Source organism: Haematobia irritans, unplaced genomic scaffold (assembly GCF_050003625.1).
Source record: "Haematobia irritans isolate KBUSLIRL unplaced genomic scaffold, ASM5000362v1 scaffold_40, whole genome shotgun sequence".
Taxonomy (NCBI): Eukaryota; Metazoa; Arthropoda; class Insecta; order Diptera; family Muscidae; genus Haematobia; species Haematobia irritans.
The window spans coordinates 1-25,560 of NW_027445799.1; the positions used below are offsets into that span (position 1 = coordinate 1).

Below are 25,560 nucleotides of genomic sequence, written 5' to 3' on the forward strand. Positions count from 1 at the left end.
GCAAGTCAACATGATGAAACCAACAACGAAATTGCTGGCTCTTCATCAACTCGCCAAAACTCACCTCTCCGTACTGGTTCAGTCATGAAAGATATTAACTCTCATATAAGTATAAAAAAACAACTCCAACTTAAAATGCTTGAAGAAGAGTTCCGTTTAAGAGAAGAGTTTCTGAGACGTAAGTATGAGTTGCTGCAGTCAAACGATGAAGAATTGAACAACGATATTGAACACACCACGACTCTCTTTAATAATTATGCCTCTACGCAAGAGAGCCCAATAATTCAACAAAACGCTGACGCTGACAGAGGTTTACACAACCCTCACTCAAACTTGAGTGATAGCTACAGAGCTGATATTCATTCGCTCATACATCAGCCACAGTGCCAAAGCACAGTTATTCAGCGAATTCAAAATAAAACTTCTTCCCCTCCAACCCTCTTTCCACAACCAATTGTAGAAGTGCCACAGAAGGAGAATGGAGCGAACATTCTCAATGGAAGTAATCAAAACAAAACAAATAATAATAATAACAACACCTACACCATAGCCGGTTGTCAAAACGCGAATTCTTCCAATTTTAGTAATTCACGTACAGAGTGTAATTTAACCACAACGCAAATCATGGCTCGGCAATGCATTTCAAAAGATCTTCCACCATTTAATGGGGACCCAAGAGAATGGCCCATATTTATAAGTGCCTTTGAACAAAGCACTAACATAGCCGGTTATGGCAACGATGAAAATCTAATACGACTCCAAAAATGTTTACACGGTAAGGCTCGGGACGCAGTGAGGAATTGTTTAATGTTACCTGAGATGGTTCCAGACATAATACGTACTCTGAAAATGTATTTTGGTAGGCCGGAATGTGTCGTAAGAAATCTTATTGACGAAGTACGTAAAATGAATATACCCAAAGGTAAACTCGACGCTCTGATAGAATTCGGGTTTGCTGTTAAAAACATATGTGCTACCATTCGCGCATCTAAATTGGACGATTTTTTGATAAATCCAACTCTTTTGCAGGAATTAGTTGAAAAGCTTCCACCCGATACCATATTTCAGTGGGCAATTCATTCTAAAAACATCACACGTCCAACATTAGTGGACTTTTCCAACTGGTTGTATGACGTTGCTGAAGCCACATGCAAAGTTACGGTTCCTGTATTCGACAGCCTTGGCGATAAACGCTCATCGAGAAAGGAAACCCGCCTAAATGCCCATATAAACTCACCATTAAACAAGAAACGAGTCAACTGCATTGTGTGTGAGGAAAATCACAAAATTGCCGACTGCGATCAATTTCAAGCCTTCGAAGTTGCCGATAGGTGGAACATTGTAAAAACCAACCACCTATGTCGCATATGCCTTTGCAAGCACAGGGGACATTGTTGGTTTCGAAAGCAGTGCGGTGTAAGTGGTTGCACTGTTCAACACAACCCTCTATTGCACAGTGATGTCGGACTACTGGAGAAGACGGTAACTACACTTAATAACCATACAAACAAAGAAGGTGAGTCCTATTTTCGTATTGTACCCGTCACTCTTCATCACGATAATAAATCCATATCAATATATGCCCTAATGGACGACGGTTCAACGTTGACTTTGCTTGAAGAGAATGTTGCTAACATGTTGGGGGTCCGCGGTACTATTGACCCTCTTTGCATACGTTGGACTGGGGATGTATCACGTCTCGAAGATAGTTCTAGAAAATTTGATTTGAAAATATCGTCGACTCATAAAAATGCCAAAATATTTCCTATTAAAAATGTCCATACAGTTAAAAACCTCAATTTGGCAGCAGAGTCAATAAACGTTGAAAACATAAAGGAAAAGTATTCGTATCTTCGAGATATACCACTTATAGGTTACGCAAATGCTGTGCCCTCCATGATTATTGGGGTTAACAATCCAAACTTAATAGCTTCCATGAAAGTACGCGAGGGCGGCTGGAATCAGCCCGTTGCCTCCAAAACGCGATTGGGTTGGACAATCTTTGGAGGAACACAGAAAAGAGTGTTCAACCTGAATATACACAAATGTGTTTGCGGAAGTGACATAATATTACATGATTTGGTAAAGGCGTTTTTTTCTGACGAAAATATTGGTATTTTACCCCCCGAAGCAATGCCAAATTCGAAGGAGGACCAACGCGCTATTGACATTATTGAGAACACATGTTCGTTTAAAGATGGTCGATACGAAGTAGGGCTCTTGTGGAAAAATGACGGGTTAGTGTTACCACCGAGTTTAAAAACAGCTATGAAACGATTAGATTGCTTGAAACGTAGAATTTTGCGAGACTCATCTTTGGCTAATGAATTACAACAACAAATTTCAAACCTGTTGGAAAAGAAATATGCCCGTAAGCTTTCAAAAAGTGCCGCCGAACAACAGGGTGGAAAGATATGGTATCTGCCTACATTCATTGTTAAAAACCCTCAAAAGCCGAACAAGGTGAGATTAGTGTGGGACGCGGCTGCCAAATCTGGGAACGTTGCTTTAAATGATTTTCTCCTTAAAGGACCAGATCTACTCATTCCTCTAATGCAAATATTATATAAGTTTAGAATTGGCGCTGTGGCGATATGTGGAGACATTGCAGAGATGTTCCACCGCATTAAGGTTCAAGAAGAAGATGCATGCGCACAACGTTTTTTATGGTGGGGTGAAAACGATACAATTGATGTCTACCAATTAGATGTACTCACATTTGGGGCTTCTTGTTCTCCATTCATTTCTCATTTTATCAGAAACAAAAACGCAGAAATTCATTGCCAAGAAATCCCGACAATTTTAAACGCTATAAAAAATCAGCACTATGTCGATGATTACATTGACTCTACAAACACTGTTAACGAAGCTATAGATTTAGCTTTAGGCGTTCGAGAGGTCCATAAGAGAGGAGGGTTTCATATGCGAAACTGGGCCTCCAACTCTACGGAGGTTCTGCAAGCTCTAGGGGAACCCAGTGGATGCGAGAGCAAAACTTTTGAGGTAGAAGTCGGCATAAATCAATGCAATAAAATCCTCGGTTTATACTGGGAACCAAAAACCGACGTCTTTAAAATCAATTTAAAATTTGTACGCCTTAATCGACCGGTCCTTGTCGATGACATTGTTCCGACAAAAAGGGAGGTACTTCAGGTACTAATGTCTGTTTTTGATCCGTTGGGATTTGTCTCATGCTTCATGTCGTATTTAAAAATCATCTTGCAAGAAATATGGCGTTGCGGAATAGAATGGGACCAGCCTCTTACAAGCGAACTTTTCGAAAAATGGAAGAAATGGTTGCAGTGTCTACCAATAATAACAAGAATTGAAATTCCTCGATGCTATTCACACTACCTGCAAAGTCCAAATTGTGTAGTCCAACTACACACATTTGTCGATGCTAGCGAGGAAGCATTTGCGGCCGTGTGTTATTTCCGAATTGAGTTTGAAGGCAAAGTTGATATACGATTAGTAGCGTCAAAATCGAAGGTGGCGCCCCTTCAACCAATGTCCATCCCACGATTAGAATTGCAGGCTGCAGTAATAGGAACGAGGCTAATGAAGACTGTAGAATGTCATGGGATACAAATAGAACAAAGGGTTATGTGGACAGATTCAAAAACGGTTCTAAATTGGCTCGTTGGAGACCCACGGAAATATAAACAATTTGTGATGTTCCGTGTGGCAGAAATATTAAAGTATACAGATATTGCCAATTGGAGATGGGTGCCGTCAAATAATAATATAGCCGACCTTGCCACAAAATACAAACCACCAACTTATAACTACAAGGAGTGGTTCGAGGGCCCATTATGGCTAAAAAAGGAGGAGTCGAAGTGGCCACATAATGCTACAGATGCCGAGTTGGATATGACCGAACTACGCCCACGCTATTTAAACATACACTCGAGGAAAAATGTTTCTATTGTGATCAACTTCGACTATTTTTCTAGTTGGTTTAGACTTTGTCGTGCTATCGCTAACTGGTATCAGATTTTCGATTATTTATATTTGAAAGTAAAAAATGAAAATAGTATACGATACAACGTGGTCCATATAAATAAGGCAAAAAATTTTATCTATAAAAATGTTCAACTGTCCTGTTTCCCGGATGAGTATGCTGCAACACAAGTGGGAAAAGTTACGAAGGGAGCATTTGTTGGACTGCATGTTTTTATGGATTCGAATGGGGTCATAAGAGTGAAAAATAGAGCACAATATGCAAAGGAATTATGTGGGGTTCAAAAAGATCCCATTATTCTACCGTGGAACCACCATGTTACACGTCTCATTGTGTTACACTATCATGAATCTTATCACCACCTAAACCATGAAACTGTAATAAATGAAATACGGCAACAGTATTTTATAACAAGACTGAGAGTCCTTTATAAAACCACTAGGAGAGGTTGTCAAAAATGTAAAAATGATTTAGCTAAACCAGTTTCACCTCAAATAGCTCCTTTGCCTCCAGCTCGTCTAGGTGCATATCAGAGACCGTTCACATTTGTGGGTGTGGACTATTTTGGTCCTATTTCAATAGTATCTGGCCGGAAATCATTAAAGCGTTGGGGTGTTATATTCACTTGCCTAACCATCAGAGCTATACATATTGAAATAGCACACACCCTAACTACTGATTCTTTCCTTATGTGTTTGAGGAATTTTATGGCAAGGCGAGGTACACCTTCCGAAATTTATAGTGATAATGGAACAAATTTTCGAGGCGCCGAAAGATTTCTCAAACAAGAGTTGGAAAAAATAAATTATAACGATGTGCAGAGTGCCTTGAGTTTTAAGGGAATAACCTGGAGGTTTAATCCTCCCGCAGCTCCTCATATGGGGGGAGCGTGGGAGCGGCTGATAAGGTCCATAAAAACAATTCTTTATAAAATATCACCGTCACACAAATTTTGTGAAGAAAGTCTACGTTGTGCTTTGATGGAAGTCGAGCTTATAATAAACTCGCGCCCTCTTACTTACGTCTCGCTAGAAACTCAGGATGAAGAAGCAATTACACCGAATCACTTCTTACTAGGTAGCTCAAATGGGTCGAAACCATTTTGTAGCTCGGAAGATCTAGACCATAGGATGTGTCTCAAACAAAGCGAAATATTTGCTAATTTATTCTGGCGTCGATGGGTAAAAGAAATGATCCCAACATTGACTAGGAGGAACAAATGGTTTGAAAAGGTCAAGCCGATTGAAGTTGGAGATATAGTTCTTGTTGTTGACGAAAACGCTGAGAGAAATTCATGGATAAAGGGAAGAGTTATTGAAGTAATAACAGCAAAAGACGGGCAGGTGAGAAGGGCAAAAGTCAAGACTATTAATGGAGAGATAGAGCGCCCAGCTGCAAAATTAGCAGTGCTTGATATCGGTTTGAATTTGAGGTAAGATTTTTAAAATCTTACCGGGGGGAGAATTGTTATCGACCGTATCAAGTACCAAACAAAAGCACACCACTGCTCAAGCATTTACAACGCTGTAACATCTGATTATCATACTTGTACTAAATTGCATACCCCTTTTTTAATATATCCGCTTCATTAGCTTTACCCATTGTAACCTCAGGCGGTGTTGCGCAACAAAATATTTAAATTTGTTAAGAAAGAAAACTAAGGTATAATTTGAATAATCATTGAACTATCAAATAAATAAAAACTTCGTTTTCAGAATTTTAAAGCTTACCGAAGGCTCAACGAAGTCGTATTGCTCTTAAAACTTGGTTTTATTTTCAACAGCCAGCAAAAAAGCTTAGCAAAAAAAAAACAAGTATATACAGCAGTAAGTTCGGCCGGGCCGAATCTTTAACACTCAACACCATGAATCAAATATTAGAGTTTCCTTTGAAATTTCAGAGGGTTTGAGGACAGATCAAGCAGAGCAGTTCAACCAGTACACTTCCCGAAGATAAATTTAGAGATTTTACCTATGAAGACTATATCAGATTCTGGATTTATAAGAACCATTTTTGTTTGAGTTTTAGAGGAACCATTAACATCTCTTGTAAGTGTGCAAGAATCTTAAATCTGTAGATATTCACCCGAGAAATAAAATCTGGAAATTTTACATTGAGTTTCAAGCAATTTTCATGAACAGTGCGCCTTCTATACTCTCAAGAAGTGAAATCGGTCTATATGGAGGCATTACCAAATGGACCGATACACGTTTTTTTGAGCATTAAATACCAGAATATTTACAATTTCAGGCAAATCGGATAAAAACTACGGTTTCTAGAAACCTAAGGAGTTAAATCGCGAAATCGTTCTTATAGGGGCTATACTAAAATATGGACCGATACTCACCGTTTTCGGCACACCTCTTGATGGCCCGAAAATACCTCTAGATTTCCAATTTCAGGCAAATTGGATAAAAACTACGGTTTCAACATTTCTATAAGAAATGTTGAAAATAAAACCAAGTTTTAAGAGCAATACGACTTCGTTGAGCCTTCGGTAAGTAAAGTTAGGGGCGATTGTTTCGGTGATCATAAAATGTTTTTAGGATGATGGTTATATATGGCTGGACCCATGTGGCAAATTCTTGCTGATGGGAGAACAACGTTGTCTTAGGAAGTGAAATCTAAAGATTGGCTTATGAGGGGCTTTATAAGTTCATGGGTCATTTTTGTTTAGGATGTTCTTCAAACTCCATGTGTGGATTTCCATAGAAGTCAAATCTGGGTTGGTTTGAAGTTATGCAAATTTTGTGAGAATTACGGATGAACTTTGAGTTCTTAAGGAGCTCTGTCAATTTCGGGTTCGTGGTTTAGTACTCAGTTCAATTTTCGCAAAAACGAACCTAGGACTTTTTTGTAGATGTGCTTCTATTAGAGAGAAATTCCATACAAATAGAAATTTCCATATTTCCTGTATCACATCATAATAAAATAACTAGGCATATATCTCCAATTTAACTAAACAATTTTTCCTTCTTTATTAATGTCCATCTCATCTCTAGACAAGTTGAATATTTTCAACTTCCTTTATTAAATCCATGTGCTTGAATTCATCCGGTTTCAAGGAGAATGTTTCCATTAGTTTCTGCTTAGCAGGATCGTTTTTACAATAGAACATTTGTAATTCATTGGCTAAGCATTGGGCTTCTTGACCGTTTACGACTTTACTATCGTATTCGCCACGCATCAAAATAATACCTTTGTAACGCATTTCAGTATAATGGACAATGGTTAGACATTCGGGAGCATTTTCGGCATGAACTTGATAGGCCAGTAGGGGAGTAAAATGTACTGTATTACTGGCAAATTGCAACATAATAAATTCAAAACCTTCACTACGTGGTAATGGTAACAAAAATATTGGATGTTTCTTAGCACGTTCCATTAATCTATCGAATTGTTCCACCGTCAATGTGGCAGCCAAAACATCTTTTGTCTTATGATATTCCAACCATATTTTTGTAATTTCTTCAGTTGTTTTGTCTTGAACCAATTCTATCTTCATGATATCTTCTAATTTTTTGTATGGTATTTCACCTTCTACCTTTTTGGGCTGTTTGGGATTCAACAATTCAGAATAGGATCTAGCTTGTGACTTTCCCTCTTTAATGGGATTGACAACTTTATCCACTCGTTCCAAAAACTCTTCCGGCGAGGTCTGTTGTAATTTTGCTATCTTCTCGGCATATTTGTCGAAGTAGGGGTTCTTTTCCTTCATCTTATCCAAAGCCTCTTGAGCACGTCTTTGAGCGGACATTGTGATTGTTCGAACAATAGTACGATTGGTATTCAACAATTTTAGGCTACTTCTAATACAAGCCATACCAAATTAACGCAGGCAAGGAATATAAAAAGATGGACAGTTCCTGCTGTGCCTTCTCAGTTAAATTATACCTTAGTTTTCTTTCTTAACAAATTTAAATATTTTGTTGCGCAACACCGCCTGAGGTTACAATGGGTAAAGCTAATGAAGCGGATATATTAAAAAAGGGGGACCGTATCAAGTACCAAACAAAAGCACACCACTGCTCAAGCATTTACAACGCTGTAACATCTGATTATCATACTTGTACTAAATTGCATACCCCTTTTTTAATATATCCGCTTCATTAGCTTTACCCATTGTAACCTCAGGCGGTGTTGCGCAACAAAATATTTAAATTTGTTAAGAAAGAAAACTAAGGTATAATTTGAATAATCATTGAACTATCAAATAAATAAAAACTTCGTTTTCAGAATTTTAAAGCTTACCGAAGGCTCAACGAAGTCGTATTGCTCTTAAAACTTGGTTTTATTTTCAACATTTCTTTAAAATTCTTAACTGGAAATATGGCGCAACACAACGCAACTTTGAGTGCCCGGTGTACCTTGTGCTCCGATCCCGATGATGGAAATATGATAGGCTGCTCTAAATGTAACACCATTTATCATTATAGTTGCTGCGACTTAGACGAAGAATCTGATATCTGTCAATGGCTTTGTGAGTTTTGCTGTCAAAGCATACAGCAAAACTCCCTATTGAATACCAACAAATCACAAGAAACCCATTCTGTCCAATTTGCTGGAATAGCCGCAGCAAGTCAACATGATGAAACCAACAACGAAATTGCTGGCTCTTCATCAACTCGCCAAAACTCACCTCTCCGTACTGGTTCAGTCATGAAAGATATTAACTCTCATATAAGTATAAAAAAACAACTCCAACTTAAAATGCTTGAAGAAGAGTTCCGTTTAAGAGAAGAGTTTCTGAGACGTAAGTATGAGTTGCTGCAGTCAAACGATGAAGAATTGAACAACGATATTGAACACACCACGACTCTCTTTAATAATTATGCCTCTACGCAAGAGAGCCCAATAATTCAACAAAACGCTGACGCTGACAGAGGTTTACACAACCCTCACTCAAACTTGAGTGATAGCTACAGAGCTGATATTCATTCGCTCATACATCAGCCACAGTGCCAAAGCACAGTTATTCAGCGAATTCAAAATAAAACTTCTTCCCCTCCAACCCTCTTTCCACAACCAATTGTAGAAGTGCCACAGAAGGAGAATGGAGCGAACATTCTCAATGGAAGTAATCAAAACAAAACAAATAATAATAATAACAACACCTACACCATAGCCGGTTGTCAAAACGCGAATTCTTCCAATTTTAGTAATTCACGTACAGAGTGTAATTTAACCACAACGCAAATCATGGCTCGGCAATGCATTTCAAAAGATCTTCCACCATTTAATGGGGACCCAAGAGAATGGCCCATATTTATAAGTGCCTTTGAACAAAGCACTAACATAGCCGGTTATGGCAACGATGAAAATCTAATACGACTCCAAAAATGTTTACACGGTAAGGCTCGGGACGCAGTGAGGAATTGTTTAATGTTACCTGAGATGGTTCCAGACATAATACGTACTCTGAAAATGTATTTTGGTAGGCCGGAATGTGTCGTAAGAAATCTTATTGACGAAGTACGTAAAATGAATATACCCAAAGGTAAACTCGACGCTCTGATAGAATTCGGGTTTGCTGTTAAAAACATATGTGCTACCATTCGCGCATCTAAATTGGACGATTTTTTGATAAATCCAACTCTTTTGCAGGAATTAGTTGAAAAGCTTCCACCCGATACCATATTTCAGTGGGCAATTCATTCTAAAAACATCACACGTCCAACATTAGTGGACTTTTCCAACTGGTTGTATGACGTTGCTGAAGCCACATGCAAAGTTACGGTTCCTGTATTCGACAGCCTTGGCGATAAACGCTCATCGAGAAAGGAAACCCGCCTAAATGCCCATATAAACTCACCATTAAACAAGAAACGAGTCAACTGCATTGTGTGTGAGGAAAATCACAAAATTGCCGACTGCGATCAATTTCAAGCCTTCGAAGTTGCCGATAGGTGGAACATTGTAAAAACCAACCACCTATGTCGCATATGCCTTTGCAAGCACAGGGGACATTGTTGGTTTCGAAAGCAGTGCGGTGTAAGTGGTTGCACTGTTCAACACAACCCTCTATTGCACAGTGATGTCGGACTACTGGAGAAGACGGTAACTACACTTAATAACCATACAAACAAAGAAGGTGAGTCCTATTTTCGTATTGTACCCGTCACTCTTCATCACGATAATAAATCCATATCAATATATGCCCTAATGGACGACGGTTCAACGTTGACTTTGCTTGAAGAGAATGTTGCTAACATGTTGGGGGTCCGCGGTACTATTGACCCTCTTTGCATACGTTGGACTGGGGATGTATCACGTCTCGAAGATAGTTCTAGAAAATTTGATTTGAAAATATCGTCGACTCATAAAAATGCCAAAATATTTCCTATTAAAAATGTCCATACAGTTAAAAACCTCAATTTGGCAGCAGAGTCAATAAACGTTGAAAACATAAAGGAAAAGTATTCGTATCTTCGAGATATACCACTTATAGGTTACGCAAATGCTGTGCCCTCCATGATTATTGGGGTTAACAATCCAAACTTAATAGCTTCCATGAAAGTACGCGAGGGCGGCTGGAATCAGCCCGTTGCCTCCAAAACGCGATTGGGTTGGACAATCTTTGGAGGAACACAGAAAAGAGTGTTCAACCTGAATATACACAAATGTGTTTGCGGAAGTGACATAATATTACATGATTTGGTAAAGGCGTTTTTTTCTGACGAAAATATTGGTATTTTACCCCCCGAAGCAATGCCAAATTCGAAGGAGGACCAACGCGCTATTGACATTATTGAGAACACATGTTCGTTTAAAGATGGTCGATACGAAGTAGGGCTCTTGTGGAAAAATGACGGGTTAGTGTTACCACCGAGTTTAAAAACAGCTATGAAACGATTAGATTGCTTGAAACGTAGAATTTTGCGAGACTCATCTTTGGCTAATGAATTACAACAACAAATTTCAAACCTGTTGGAAAAGAAATATGCCCGTAAGCTTTCAAAAAGTGCCGCCGAACAACAGGGTGGAAAGATATGGTATCTGCCTACATTCATTGTTAAAAACCCTCAAAAGCCGAACAAGGTGAGATTAGTGTGGGACGCGGCTGCCAAATCTGGGAACGTTGCTTTAAATGATTTTCTCCTTAAAGGACCAGATCTACTCATTCCTCTAATGCAAATATTATATAAGTTTAGAATTGGCGCTGTGGCGATATGTGGAGACATTGCAGAGATGTTCCACCGCATTAAGGTTCAAGAAGAAGATGCATGCGCACAACGTTTTTTATGGTGGGGTGAAAACGATACAATTGATGTCTACCAATTAGATGTACTCACATTTGGGGCTTCTTGTTCTCCATTCATTTCTCATTTTATCAGAAACAAAAACGCAGAAATTCATTGCCAAGAAATCCCGACAATTTTAAACGCTATAAAAAATCAGCACTATGTCGATGATTACATTGACTCTACAAACACTGTTAACGAAGCTATAGATTTAGCTTTAGGCGTTCGAGAGGTCCATAAGAGAGGAGGGTTTCATATGCGAAACTGGGCCTCCAACTCTACGGAGGTTCTGCAAGCTCTAGGGGAACCCAGTGGATGCGAGAGCAAAACTTTTGAGGTAGAAGTCGGCATAAATCAATGCAATAAAATCCTCGGTTTATACTGGGAACCAAAAACCGACGTCTTTAAAATCAATTTAAAATTTGTACGCCTTAATCGACCGGTCCTTGTCGATGACATTGTTCCGACAAAAAGGGAGGTACTTCAGGTACTAATGTCTGTTTTTGATCCGTTGGGATTTGTCTCATGCTTCATGTCGTATTTAAAAATCATCTTGCAAGAAATATGGCGTTGCGGAATAGAATGGGACCAGCCTCTTACAAGCGAACTTTTCGAAAAATGGAAGAAATGGTTGCAGTGTCTACCAATAATAACAAGAATTGAAATTCCTCGATGCTATTCACACTACCTGCAAAGTCCAAATTGTGTAGTCCAACTACACACATTTGTCGATGCTAGCGAGGAAGCATTTGCGGCCGTGTGTTATTTCCGAATTGAGTTTGAAGGCAAAGTTGATATACGATTAGTAGCGTCAAAATCGAAGGTGGCGCCCCTTCAACCAATGTCCATCCCACGATTAGAATTGCAGGCTGCAGTAATAGGAACGAGGCTAATGAAGACTGTAGAATGTCATGGGATACAAATAGAACAAAGGGTTATGTGGACAGATTCAAAAACGGTTCTAAATTGGCTCGTTGGAGACCCACGGAAATATAAACAATTTGTGATGTTCCGTGTGGCAGAAATATTAAAGTATACAGATATTGCCAATTGGAGATGGGTGCCGTCAAATAATAATATAGCCGACCTTGCCACAAAATACAAACCACCAACTTATAACTACAAGGAGTGGTTCGAGGGCCCATTATGGCTAAAAAAGGAGGAGTCGAAGTGGCCACATAATGCTACAGATGCCGAGTTGGATATGACCGAACTACGCCCACGCTATTTAAACATACACTCGAGGAAAAATGTTTCTATTGTGATCAACTTCGACTATTTTTCTAGTTGGTTTAGACTTTGTCGTGCTATCGCTAACTGGTATCAGATTTTCGATTATTTATATTTGAAAGTAAAAAATGAAAATAGTATACGATACAACGTGGTCCATATAAATAAGGCAAAAAATTTTACCTATAAAAATGTTCAACTGTCCTGTTTCCCGGATGAGTATGCTGCAACACAAGTGGGAAAAGTTACGAAGGGAGCATTTGTTGGACTGCATGTTTTTATGGATTCGAATGGGGTCATAAGAGTGAAAAATAGAGCACAATATGCAAAGGAATTATGTGGGGTTCAAAAAGATCCCATTATTCTACCGTGGAACCACCATGTTACACGTCTCATTGTGTTACACTATCATGAATCTTATCACCACCTAAACCATGAAACTGTAATAAATGAAATACGGCAACAGTATTTTATAACAAGACTGAGAGTCCTTTATAAAACCACTAGGAGAGGTTGTCAAAAATGTAAAAATGATTTAGCTAAACCAGTTTCACCTCAAATAGCTCCTTTGCCTCCAGCTCGTCTAGGTGCATATCAGAGACCGTTCACATTTGTGGGTGTGGACTATTTTGGTCCTATTTCAATAGTATCTGGCCGGAAATCATTAAAGCGTTGGGGTGTTATATTCACTTGCCTAACCATCAGAGCTATACATATTGAAATAGCACACACCCTAACTACTGATTCTTTCCTTATGTGTTTGAGGAATTTTATGGCAAGGCGAGGTACACCTTCCGAAATTTATAGTGATAATGGAACAAATTTTCGAGGCGCCGAAAGATTTCTCAAACAAGAGTTGGAAAAAATAAATTATAACGATGTGCAGAGTGCCTTGAGTTTTAAGGGAATAACCTGGAGGTTTAATCCTCCCGCAGCTCCTCATATGGGGGGAGCGTGGGAGCGGCTGATAAGGTCCATAAAAACAATTCTTTATAAAATATCACCGTCACACAAATTTTGTGAAGAAAGTCTACGTTGTGCTTTGATGGAAGTCGAGCTTATAATAAACTCGCGCCCTCTTACTTACGTCTCGCTAGAAACTCAGGATGAAGAAGCAATTACACCGAATCACTTCTTACTAGGTAGCTCAAATGGGTCGAAACCATTTTGTAGCTCGGAAGATCTAGACCATAGGATGTGTCTCAAACAAAGCGAAATATTTGCTAATTTATTCTGGCGTCGATGGGTAAAAGAAATGATCCCAACATTGACTAGGAGGAACAAATGGTTTGAAAAGGTCAAGCCGATTGAAGTTGGAGATATAGTTCTTGTTGTTGACGAAAACGCTGAGAGAAATTCATGGATAAAGGGAAGAGTTATTGAAGTAATAACAGCAAAAGACGGGCAGGTGAGAAGGGCAAAAGTCAAGACTATTAATGGAGAGATAGAGCGCCCAGCTGCAAAATTAGCAGTGCTTGATATCGGTTTGAATTTGAGGTAAGATTTTTAAAATCTTACCGGGGGGAGAATTGTTATCGACCGTATCAAGTACCAAACAAAAGCACACCACTGCTCAAGCATTTACAACGCTGTAACATCTGATTATCATACTTGTACTAAATTGCATACCCCTTTTTTAATATATCCGCTTCATTAGCTTTACCCATTGTAACCTCAGGCGGTGTTGCGCAACAAAATATTTAAATTTGTTAAGAAAGAAAACTAAGGTATAATTTGAATAATCATTGAACTATCAAATAAATAAAAACTTCGTTTTCAGAATTTTAAAGCTTACCGAAGGCTCAACGAAGTCGTATTGCTCTTAAAACTTGGTTTTATTTTCAAGTACCAAACAATGTTTTTAGAATGAATATACCCAAAGGTAAACTCGACGCTCTGATAGAATTCGGGTTTGCTGTTAAAAACATATGTGCTACCATTCGCGCATCTAAATTGGACGATTTTTTGATAAATCCAACTCTTTTGCAGGAATTAGTTGAAAAGCTTCCACCCGATACCATATTTCAGTGGGCAATTCATTCTAAAAACATCACACGTCCAACATTAGTGGACTTTTCCAACTGGTTGTATGACGTTGCTGAAGCCACATGCAAAGTTACGGTTCCTGTATTCGACAGCCTTGGCGATAAACGCTCATCGAGAAAGGAAACCCGCCTAAATGCCCATATAAACTCACCATTAAACAAGAAACGAGTCAACTGCATTGTGTGTGAGGAAAATCACAAAATTGCCGACTGCGATCAATTTCAAGCCTTCGAAGTTGCCGATAGGTGGAACATTGTAAAAACCAACCACCTATGTCGCATATGCCTTTGCAAGCACAGGGGACATTGTTGGTTTCGAAAGCAGTGCGGTGTAAGTGGTTGCACTGTTCAACACAACCCTCTATTGCACAGTGATGTCGGACTACTGGAGAAGACGGTAACTACACTTAATAACCATACAAACAAAGAAGGTGAGTCCTATTTTCGTATTGTACCCGTCACTCTTCATCACGATAATAAATCCATATCAATATATGCCCTAATGGACGACGGTTCAACGTTGACTTTGCTTGAAGAGAATGTTGCTAACATGTTGGGGGTCCGCGGTACTATTGACCCTCTTTGCATACGTTGGACTGGGGATGTATCACGTCTCGAAGATAGTTCTAGAAAATTTGATTTGAAAATATCGTCGACTCATAAAAATGCCAAAATATTTCCTATTAAAAATGTCCATACAGTTAAAAACCTCAATTTGGCAGCAGAGTCAATAAACGTTGAAAACATAAAGGAAAAGTATTCGTATCTTCGAGATATACCACTTATAGGTTACGCAAATGCTGTGCCCTCCATGATTATTGGGGTTAACAATCCAAACTTAATAGCTTCCATGAAAGTACGCGAGGGCGGCTGGAATCAGCCCGTTGCCTCCAAAACGCGATTGGGTTGGACAATCTTTGGAGGAACACAGAAAAGAGTGTTCAACCTGAATATACACAAATGTGTTTGCGGAAGTGACATAATATTACATGATTTGGTAAAGGCGTTTTTTTCTGACGAAAATATTGGTATTTTACCCCCCGAAGCAATGCCAAATTCGAAGGAGGACCAACGCGCTATTGACATTATTGAGAACACATGTTCGTTTAAAGATGGTCGATACGAAGTAGGGCTCTTGTGGAAAAATGACGGGTTAGTGTTACCACCGAGTTTAAAAACAGCTATGAAACGATTAGATTGCTTGAAACGTAGAATTTTGCGAGACTCATCTTTGGCTAATGAATTACAACAACAAATTTCAAACCTGTTGGAAAAGAAATATGCCCGTAAGCTTTCAAAAAGTGCCGCCGAACAACAGGGTGGAAAGATATGGTATCTGCCTACATTCATTGTTAAAAACCCTCAAAAGCCGAACAAGGTGAGATTAGTGTGGGACGCGGCTGCCAAATCTGGGAACGTTGCTTTAAATGATTTTCTCCTTAAAGGACCAGATCTACTCATTCCTCTAATGCAAATATTATATAAGTTTAGAATTGGCGCTGTGGCGATATGTGGAGACATTGCAGAGATGTTCCACCGCATTAAGGTTCAAGAAGAAGATGCATGCGCACAACGTTTTTTATGGTGGGGTGAAAACGATACAATTGATGTCTACCAATTAGATGTACTCACATTTGGGGCTTCTTGTTCTCCATTCATTTCTCATTTTATCAGAAACAAAAACGCAGAAATTCATTGCCAAGAAATCCCGACAATTTTAAACGCTATAAAAAATCAGCACTATGTCGATGATTACATTGACTCTACAAACACTGTTAACGAAGCTATAGATTTAGCTTTAGGCGTTCGAGAGGTCCATAAGAGAGGAGGGTTTCATATGCGAAACTGGGCCTCCAACTCTACGGAGGTTCTGCAAGCTCTAGGGGAACCCAGTGGATGCGAGAGCAAAACTTTTGAGGTAGAAGTCGGCATAAATCAATGCAATAAAATCCTCGGTTTATACTGGGAACCAAAAACCGACGTCTTTAAAATCAATTTAAAATTTGTACGCCTTAATCGACCGGTCCTTGTCGATGACATTGTTCCGACAAAAAGGGAGGTACTTCAGGTACTAATGTCTGTTTTTGATCCGTTGGGATTTGTCTCATGCTTCATGTCGTATTTAAAAATCATCTTGCAAGAAATATGGCGTTGCGGAATAGAATGGGACCAGCCTCTTACAAGCGAACTTTTCGAAAAATGGAAGAAATGGTTGCAGTGTCTACCAATAATAACAAGAATTGAAATTCCTCGATGCTATTCACACTACCTGCAAAGTCCAAATTGTGTAGTCCAACTACACACATTTGTCGATGCTAGCGAGGAAGCATTTGCGGCCGTGTGTTATTTCCGAATTGAGTTTGAAGGCAAAGTTGATATACGATTAGTAGCGTCAAAATCGAAGGTGGCGCCCCTTCAACCAATGTCCATCCCACGATTAGAATTGCAGGCTGCAGTAATAGGAACGAGGCTAATGAAGACTGTAGAATGTCATGGGATACAAATAGAACAAAGGGTTATGTGGACAGATTCAAAAACGGTTCTAAATTGGCTCGTTGGAGACCCACGGAAATATAAACAATTTGTGATGTTCCGTGTGGCAGAAATATTAAAGTATACAGATATTGCCAATTGGAGATGGGTGCCGTCAAATAATAATATAGCCGACCTTGCCACAAAATACAAACCACCAACTTATAACTACAAGGAGTGGTTCGAGGGCCCATTATGGCTAAAAAAGGAGGAGTCGAAGTGGCCACATAATGCTACAGATGCCGAGTTGGATATGACCGAACTACGCCCACGCTATTTAAACATACACTCGAGGAAAAATGTTTCTATTGTGATCAACTTCGACTATTTTTCTAGTTGGTTTAGACTTTGTCGTGCTATCGCTAACTGGTATCAGATTTTCGATTATTTATATTTGAAAGTAAAAAATGAAAATAGTATACGATACAACGTGGTCCATATAAATAAGGCAAAAAATTTTATCTATAAAAATGTTCAACTGTCCTGTTTCCCGGATGAGTATGCTGCAACACAAGTGGGAAAAGTTACGAAGGGAGCATTTGTTGGACTGCATGTTTTTATGGATTCGAATGGGGTCATAAGAGTGAAAAATAGAGCACAATATGCAAAGGAATTATGTGGGGTTCAAAAAGATCCCATTATTCTACCGTGGAACCACCATGTTACACGTCTCATTGTGTTACACTATCATGAATCTTATCACCACCTAAACCATGAAACTGTAATAAATGAAATACGGCAACAGTATTTTATAACAAGACTGAGAGTCCTTTATAAAACCACTAGGAGAGGTTGTCAAAAATGTAAAAATGATTTAGCTAAACCAGTTTCACCTCAAATAGCTCCTTTGCCTCCAGCTCGTCTAGGTGCATATCAGAGACCGTTCACATTTGTGGGTGTGGACTATTTTGGTCCTATTTCAATAGTATCTGGCCGGAAATCATTAAAGCGTTGGGGTGTTATATTCACTTGCCTAACCATCAGAGCTATACATATTGAAATAGCACACACCCTAACTACTGATTCTTTCCTTATGTGTTTGAGGAATTTTATGGCAAGGCGAGGTACACCTTCCGAAATTTATAGTGATAATGGAACAAATTTTCGAGGCGCCGAAAGATTTCTCAAACAAGAGTTGGAAAAAATAAATTATAACGATGTGCAGAGTGCCTTGAGTTTTAAGGGAATAACCTGGAGGTTTAATCCTCCCGCAGCTCCTCATATGGGGGGAGCGTGGGAGCGGCTGATAAGGTCCATAAAAACAATTCTTTATAAAATATCACCGTCACACAAATTTTGTGAAGAAAGTCTACGTTGTGCTTTGATGGAAGTCGAGCTTATAATAAACTCGCGCCCTCTTACTTACGTCTCGCTAGAAACTCAGGATGAAGAAGCAATTACACCGAATCACTTCTTACTAGGTAGCTCAAATGGGTCGAAACCATTTTGTAGCTCGGAAGATCTAGACCATAGGATGTGTCTCAAACAAAGCGAAATATTTGCTAATTTATTCTGGCGTCGATGGGTAAAAGAAATGATCCCAACATTGACTAGGAGGAACAAATGGTTTGAAAAGGTCAAGCCGATTGAAGTTGGAGATATAGTTCTTGTTGTTGACGAAAACGCTGAGAGAAATTCATGGATAAAGGGAAGAGTTATTGAAGTAATAACAGCAAAAGACGGGCAGGTGAGAAGGGCAAAAGTCAAGACTATTAATGGAGAGATAGAGCGCCCAGCTGCAAAATTAGCAGTGCTTGATATCGGTTTGAATTTGAGGTAAGATTTTTAAAATCTTACCGGGGGGAGAATTGTTATCGACCGTATCAAGTACCAAACAAAAGCACACCACTGCTCAAGCATTTACAACGCTGTAACATCTGATTATCATACTTGTACTAAATTGCATACCCCTTTTTTAATATATCCGCTTCATTAGCTTTACCCATTGTAACCTCAGGCGGTGTTGCGCAACAAAATATTTAAATTTGTTAAGAAAGAAAACTAAGGTATAATTTGAATAATCATTGAACTATCAAATAAATAAAAACTTCGTTTTCAGAATTTTAAAGCTTACCGAAGGCTCAACGAAGTCGTATTGCTCTTAAAACTTGGTTTTATTTTCAACATTTCTTTAAAATTCTTAACTGGAAATATGGCGCAACACAACGCAACTTTGAGTGCCCGGTGTACCTTGTGCTCCGATCCCGATGATGGAAATATGATAGGCTGCTCTAAATGTAACACCATTTATCATTATAGTTGCTGCGACTTAGACGAAGAATCTGATATCTGTCAATGGCTTTGTGAGTTTTGCTGTCAAAGCATACAGCAAAACTCCCTATTGAATACCAACAAATCACAAGAAACCCATTCTGTCCAATTTGCTGGAATAGCCGCAGCAAGTCAACATGATGAAACCAACAACGAAATTGCTGGCTCTTCATCAACTCGCCAAAACTCACCTCTCCGTACTGGTTCAGTCATGAAAGATATTAACTCTCATATAAGTATAAAAAAACAACTCCAACTTAAAATGCTTGAAGAAGAGTTCCGTTTAAGAGAAGAGTTTCTGAGACGTAAGTATGAGTTGCTGCAGTCAAACGATGAAGAATTGAACAACGATATTGAACACACCACGACTCTCTTTAATAATTATGCCTCTACGCAAGAGAGCCCAATAATTCAACAAAACGCTGACGCTGACAGAGGTTTACACAACCCTCACTCAAACTTGAGTGATAGCTACAGAGCTGATATTCATTCGCTCATACATCAGCCACAGTGCCAAAGCACAGTTATTCAGCGAATTCAAAATAAAACTTCTTCCCCTCCAACCCTCTTTCCACAACCAATTGTAGAAGTGCCACAGAAGGAGAATGGAGCGAACATTCTCAATGGAAGTAATCAAAACAAAACAAATAATAATAATAACAACACCTACACCATAGCCGGTTGTCAAAACGCGAATTCTTCCAATTTTAGTAATTCACGTACAGAGTGTAATTTAACCACAACGCAAATCATGGCTCGGCAATGCATTTCAAAAGATCTTCCACCATTTAATGGGGACCCAAGAGAATGGCCCATATTTATAAGTGCCTTTGAACAAAGCACTAACATAGCCGGTTATGGCAACGATGAAAATCTAATACGACTCCAAAAATGTTTACACGGTAAGGCTCGGGACGCAGTGAGGAATTGTTTAATGTTACCTGAGATGGTTCCAGACATAATACGTACTCTGAAAATGTATTTTGGTAGGCCGGAATGTGTCGTAAGAAATCTTATTGACGAAGTACGTAAAATGAATATACCCAAAGGTAAACTCGACGCTCTGATAGAATTCGGGTTTGCTGTTAAAAACATATGTGCTACCATTCGCGCATCTAAATTGGACGATTTTTTGATAAATCCAACTCTTTTGCAGGAATTAGTTGAAAAGCTTCCACCCGATACCATATTTCAGTGGGCAATTCATTCTAAAAACATCACACGTCCAACATTAGTGGACTTTTCCAACTGGTTGTATGACGTTGCTGAAGCCACATGCAAAGTTACGGTTCCTGTATTCGACAGCCTTGGCGATAAACGCTCATCGAGAAAGGAAACCCGCCTAAATGCCCATATAAACTCACCATTAAACAAGAAACGAGTCAACTGCATTGTGTGTGAGGAAAATCACAAAATTGCCGACTGCGATCAATTTCAAGCCTTCGAAGTTGCCGATAGGTGGAACATTGTAAAAACCAACCACCTATGTCGCATATGCCTTTGCAAGCACAGGGGACATTGTTGGTTTCGAAAGCAGTGCGGTGTAAGTGGTTGCACTGTTCAACACAACCCTCTATTGCACAGTGATGTCGGACTACTGGAGAAGACGGTAACTACACTTAATAACCATACAAACAAAGAAGGTGAGTCCTATTTTCGTATTGTACCCGTCACTCTTCATCACGATAATAAATCCATATCAATATATGCCCTAATGGACGACGGTTCAACGTTGACTTTGCTTGAAGAGAATGTTGCTAACATGTTGGGGGTCCGCGGTACTATTGACCCTCTTTGCATACGTTGGACTGGGGATGTATCACGTCTCGAAGATAGTTCTAGAAAATTTGATTTGAAAATATCGTCGACTCATAAAAATGCCAAAATATTTCCTATTAAAAATGTCCATACAGTTAAAAACCTCAATTTGGCAGCAGAGTCAATAAACGTTGAAAACATAAAGGAAAAGTATTCGTATCTTCGAGATATACCACTTATAGGTTACGCAAATGCTGTGCCCTCCATGATTATTGGGGTTAACAATCCAAACTTAATAGCTTCCATGAAAGTACGCGAGGGCGGCTGGAATCAGCCCGTTGCCTCCAAAACGCGATTGGGTTGGACAATCTTTGGAGGAACACAGAAAAGAGTGTTCAACCTGAATATACACAAATGTGTTTGCGGAAGTGACATAATATTACATGATTTGGTAAAGGCGTTTTTTTCTGACGAAAATATTGGTATTTTACCCCCCGAAGCAATGCCAAATTCGAAGGAGGACCAACGCGCTATTGACATTATTGAGAACACATGTTCGTTTAAAGATGGTCGATACGAAGTAGGGCTCTTGTGGAAAAATGACGGGTTAGTGTTACCACCGAGTTTAAAAACAGCTATGAAACGATTAGATTGCTTGAAACGTAGAATTTTGCGAGACTCATCTTTGGCTAATGAATTACAACAACAAATTTCAAACCTGTTGGAAAAGAAATATGCCCGTAAGCTTTCAAAAAGTGCCGCCGAACAACAGGGTGGAAAGATATGGTATCTGCCTACATTCATTGTTAAAAACCCTCAAAAGCCGAACAAGGTGAGATTAGTGTGGGACGCGGCTGCCAAATCTGGGAACGTTGCTTTAAATGATTTTCTCCTTAAAGGACCAGATCTACTCATTCCTCTAATGCAAATATTATATAAGTTTAGAATTGGCGCTGTGGCGATATGTGGAGACATTGCAGAGATGTTCCACCGCATTAAGGTTCAAGAAGAAGATGCATGCGCACAACGTTTTTTATGGTGGGGTGAAAACGATACAATTGATGTCTACCAATTAGATGTACTCACATTTGGGGCTTCTTGTTCTCCATTCATTTCTCATTTTATCAGAAACAAAAACGCAGAAATTCATTGCCAAGAAATCCCGACAATTTTAAACGCTATAAAAAATCAGCACTATGTCGATGATTACATTGACTCTACAAACACTGTTAACGAAGCTATAGATTTAGCTTTAGGCGTTCGAGAGGTCCATAAGAGAGGAGGGTTTCATATGCGAAACTGGGCCTCCAACTCTACGGAGGTTCTGCAAGCTCTAGGGGAACCCAGTGGATGCGAGAGCAAAACTTTTGAGGTAGAAGTCGGCATAAATCAATGCAATAAAATCCTCGGTTTATACTGGGAACCAAAAACCGACGTCTTTAAAATCAATTTAAAATTTGTACGCCTTAATCGACCGGTCCTTGTCGATGACATTGTTCCGACAAAAAGGGAGGTACTTCAGGTACTAATGTCTGTTTTTGATCCGTTGGGATTTGTCTCATGCTTCATGTCGTATTTAAAAATCATCTTGCAAGAAATATGGCGTTGCGGAATAGAATGGGACCAGCCTCTTACAAGCGAACTTTTCGAAAAATGGAAGAAATGGTTGCAGTGTCTACCAATAATAACAAGAATTGAAATTCCTCGATGCTATTCACACTACCTGCAAAGTCCAAATTGTGTAGTCCAACTACACACATTTGTCGATGCTAGCGAGGAAGCATTTGCGGCCGTGTGTTATTTCCGAATTGAGTTTGAAGGCAAAGTTGATATACGATTAGTAGCGTCAAAATCGAAGGTGGCGCCCCTTCAACCAATGTCCATCCCACGATTAGAATTGCAGGCTGCAGTAATAGGAACGAGGCTAATGAAGACTGTAGAATGTCATGGGATACAAATAGAACAAAGGGTTATGTGGACAGATTCAAAAACGGTTCTAAATTGGCTCGTTGGAGACCCACGGAAATATAAACAATTTGTGATGTTCCGTGTGGCAGAAATATTAAAGTATACAGATATTGCCAATTGGAGATGGGTGCCGTCAAATAATAATATAGCCGACCTTGCCACAAAATACAAACCACCAACTTATAACTACAAGGAGTGGTTCGAGGGCCCATTATGGCTAAAAAAGGAGGAGTCGAAGTGGCCACATAATGCTACAGATGCCGAGTTGGATATGACCGAACTACGCCCACGCTATTTAAACATACACTCGAGGAAAAATGTTTCTATTGTGATCAACTTCGACTATTTTTCTAGTTGGTTTAGACTTTGTCGTGCTATCGCTAACTGGTATCAGATTTTCGATTATTTATATTTGAAAGTAAAAAATGAAAATAGTATACGATACAACGTGGTCCATATAAATAAGGCAAAAAATTTTATCTATAAAAATGTTCAACTGTCCTGTTTCCCGGATGAGTATGCTGCAACACAAGTGGGAAAAGTTACGAAGGGAGCATTTGTTGGACTGCATGTTTTTATGGATTCGAATGGGGTCATAAGAGTGAAAAATAGAGCACAATATGCAAAGGAATTATGTGGGGTTCAAAAAGATCCCATTATTCTACCGTGGAACCACCATGTTACACGTCTCATTGTGTTACACTATCATGAATCTTATCACCACCTAAACCATGAAACTGTAATAAATGAAATACGGCAACAGTATTTTATAACAAGACTGAGAGTCCTTTATAAAACCACTAGGAGAGGTTGTCAAAAATGTAAAAATGATTTAGCTAAACCAGTTTCACCTCAAATAGCTCCTTTGCCTCCAGCTCGTCTAGGTGCATATCAGAGACCGTTCACATTTGTGGGTGTGGACTATTTTGGTCCTATTTCAATAGTATCTGGCCGGAAATCATTAAAGCGTTGGGGTGTTATATTCACTTGCCTAACCATCAGAGCTATACATATTGAAATAGCACACACCCTAACTACTGATTCTTTCCTTATGTGTTTGAGGAATTTTATGGCAAGGCGAGGTACACCTTCCGAAATTTATAGTGATAATGGAACAAATTTTCGAGGCGCCGAAAGATTTCTCAAACAAGAGTTGGAAAAAATAAATTATAACGATGTGCAGAGTGCCTTGAGTTTTAAGGGAATAACCTGGAGGTTTAATCCTCCCGCAGCTCCTCATATGGGGGGAGCGTGGGAGCGGCTGATAAGGTCCATAAAAACAATTCTTTATAAAATATCACCGTCACACAAATTTTGTGAAGAAAGTCTACGTTGTGCTTTGATGGAAGTCGAGCTTATAATAAACTCGCGCCCTCTTACTTACGTCTCGCTAGAAACTCAGGATGAAGAAGCAATTACACCGAATCACTTCTTACTAGGTAGCTCAAATGGGTCGAAACCATTTTGTAGCTCGGAAGATCTAGACCATAGGATGTGTCTCAAACAAAGCGAAATATTTGCTAATTTATTCTGGCGTCGATGGGTAAAAGAAATGATCCCAACATTGACTAGGAGGAACAAATGGTTTGAAAAGGTCAAGCCGATTGAAGTTGGAGATATAGTTCTTGTTGTTGACGAAAACGCTGAGAGAAATTCATGGATAAAGGGAAGAGTTATTGAAGTAATAACAGCAAAAGACGGGCAGGTGAGAAGGGCAAAAGTCAAGACTATTAATGGAGAGATAGAGCGCCCAGCTGCAAAATTAGCAGTGCTTGATATCGGTTTGAATTTGAGGTAAGATTTTTAAAATCTTACCGGGGGGAGAATTGTTATCGACCGTATCAAGTACCAAGCAAAAGCACACCACTGCTCAAGCATTTACAACGCTGTAACATCTGATTATCATACTTGTACTAAATTGCATACCCCTTTTTTAATATATCCGCTTCATTAGCTTTACCCATTGTAACCTCAGGCGGTGTTGCGCAACAAAATATTTAAATTTGTTAAGAAAGAAAACTAAGGTATAATTGCAGCCACTTTATGAAAAATCAACAGTGTCCCAAGAGCGATTGTATGTACTTGCATGAGCTTGGTGATCCAGAGGCTAGCTTTACTAAAGAGGAAATGCACCAGGGCAAGCATCAGGACTATGAAAAGCGTTTACATGATGTGCTTATAGCCACTTCGGGTACAAGTACAGCGGGTGGTTTGGTAACAACAACAGTGGGGTCGTCTATTATCAGCAGTGGTGGCACGATCAGTAGCACTACGTCTACCAAGGTAACGGAATCCCATAAAACTTCGGGCATTGTTACTAGTAATTCTGCCAAGGCTATTGCAAGCTGTGTCAGCGAAGTTGTGGGCGGTCATGCCACATCAGCAGCGGTTTCGATGGCCACTGCAGCAGTGAATGGACAGACAACGGAGGCATGGCCGTGTCTTTCTGTATCACCTGTCGGTAAAAAGGAGTCGCTATCAAGTGCCAATACTGACGAAAATACCAATATTTTCGTCAGAAAAAAACGCCTTTACCAAATCATGTAACAATCCA

General features: G+C 39.3%; 2 protein-coding genes and 1 pseudogene across 2 annotated transcripts; 2 read left to right on the forward strand and 1 right to left on the reverse strand.

Annotated features, from left to right (window-relative positions):
- The first annotated feature begins 135 nt into the window (after positions 1 to 135).
- LOC142242546 (uncharacterized) lies at positions 136 to 5,397 on the forward strand. Its single transcript, XM_075314120.1, has one exon. It carries the CDS (start codon positions 136 to 138, stop codon positions 5,395 to 5,397), a length of 5,262 nt encoding a protein of 1,753 aa, XP_075170235.1.
- Positions 5,398 to 6,909: 1,512 nt separating this feature from the next.
- Positions 6,910 to 7,849, reverse strand: LOC142242544 (ATP synthase mitochondrial F1 complex assembly factor 1 pseudogene; annotated as a pseudogene).
- Positions 7,850 to 19,161: 11,312 nt separating this feature from the next.
- Positions 19,162 to 25,553, forward strand: LOC142242547 (uncharacterized). Its single transcript, XM_075314121.1, has 2 exons — positions 19,162 to 24,800; positions 25,043 to 25,553. Exons 1-2 carry the CDS (start codon positions 19,162 to 19,164, stop codon positions 25,551 to 25,553), a joined length of 6,150 nt encoding a protein of 2,049 aa, XP_075170236.1.
- The last annotated feature ends 7 nt before the right edge of the window (positions 25,554 to 25,560 follow it).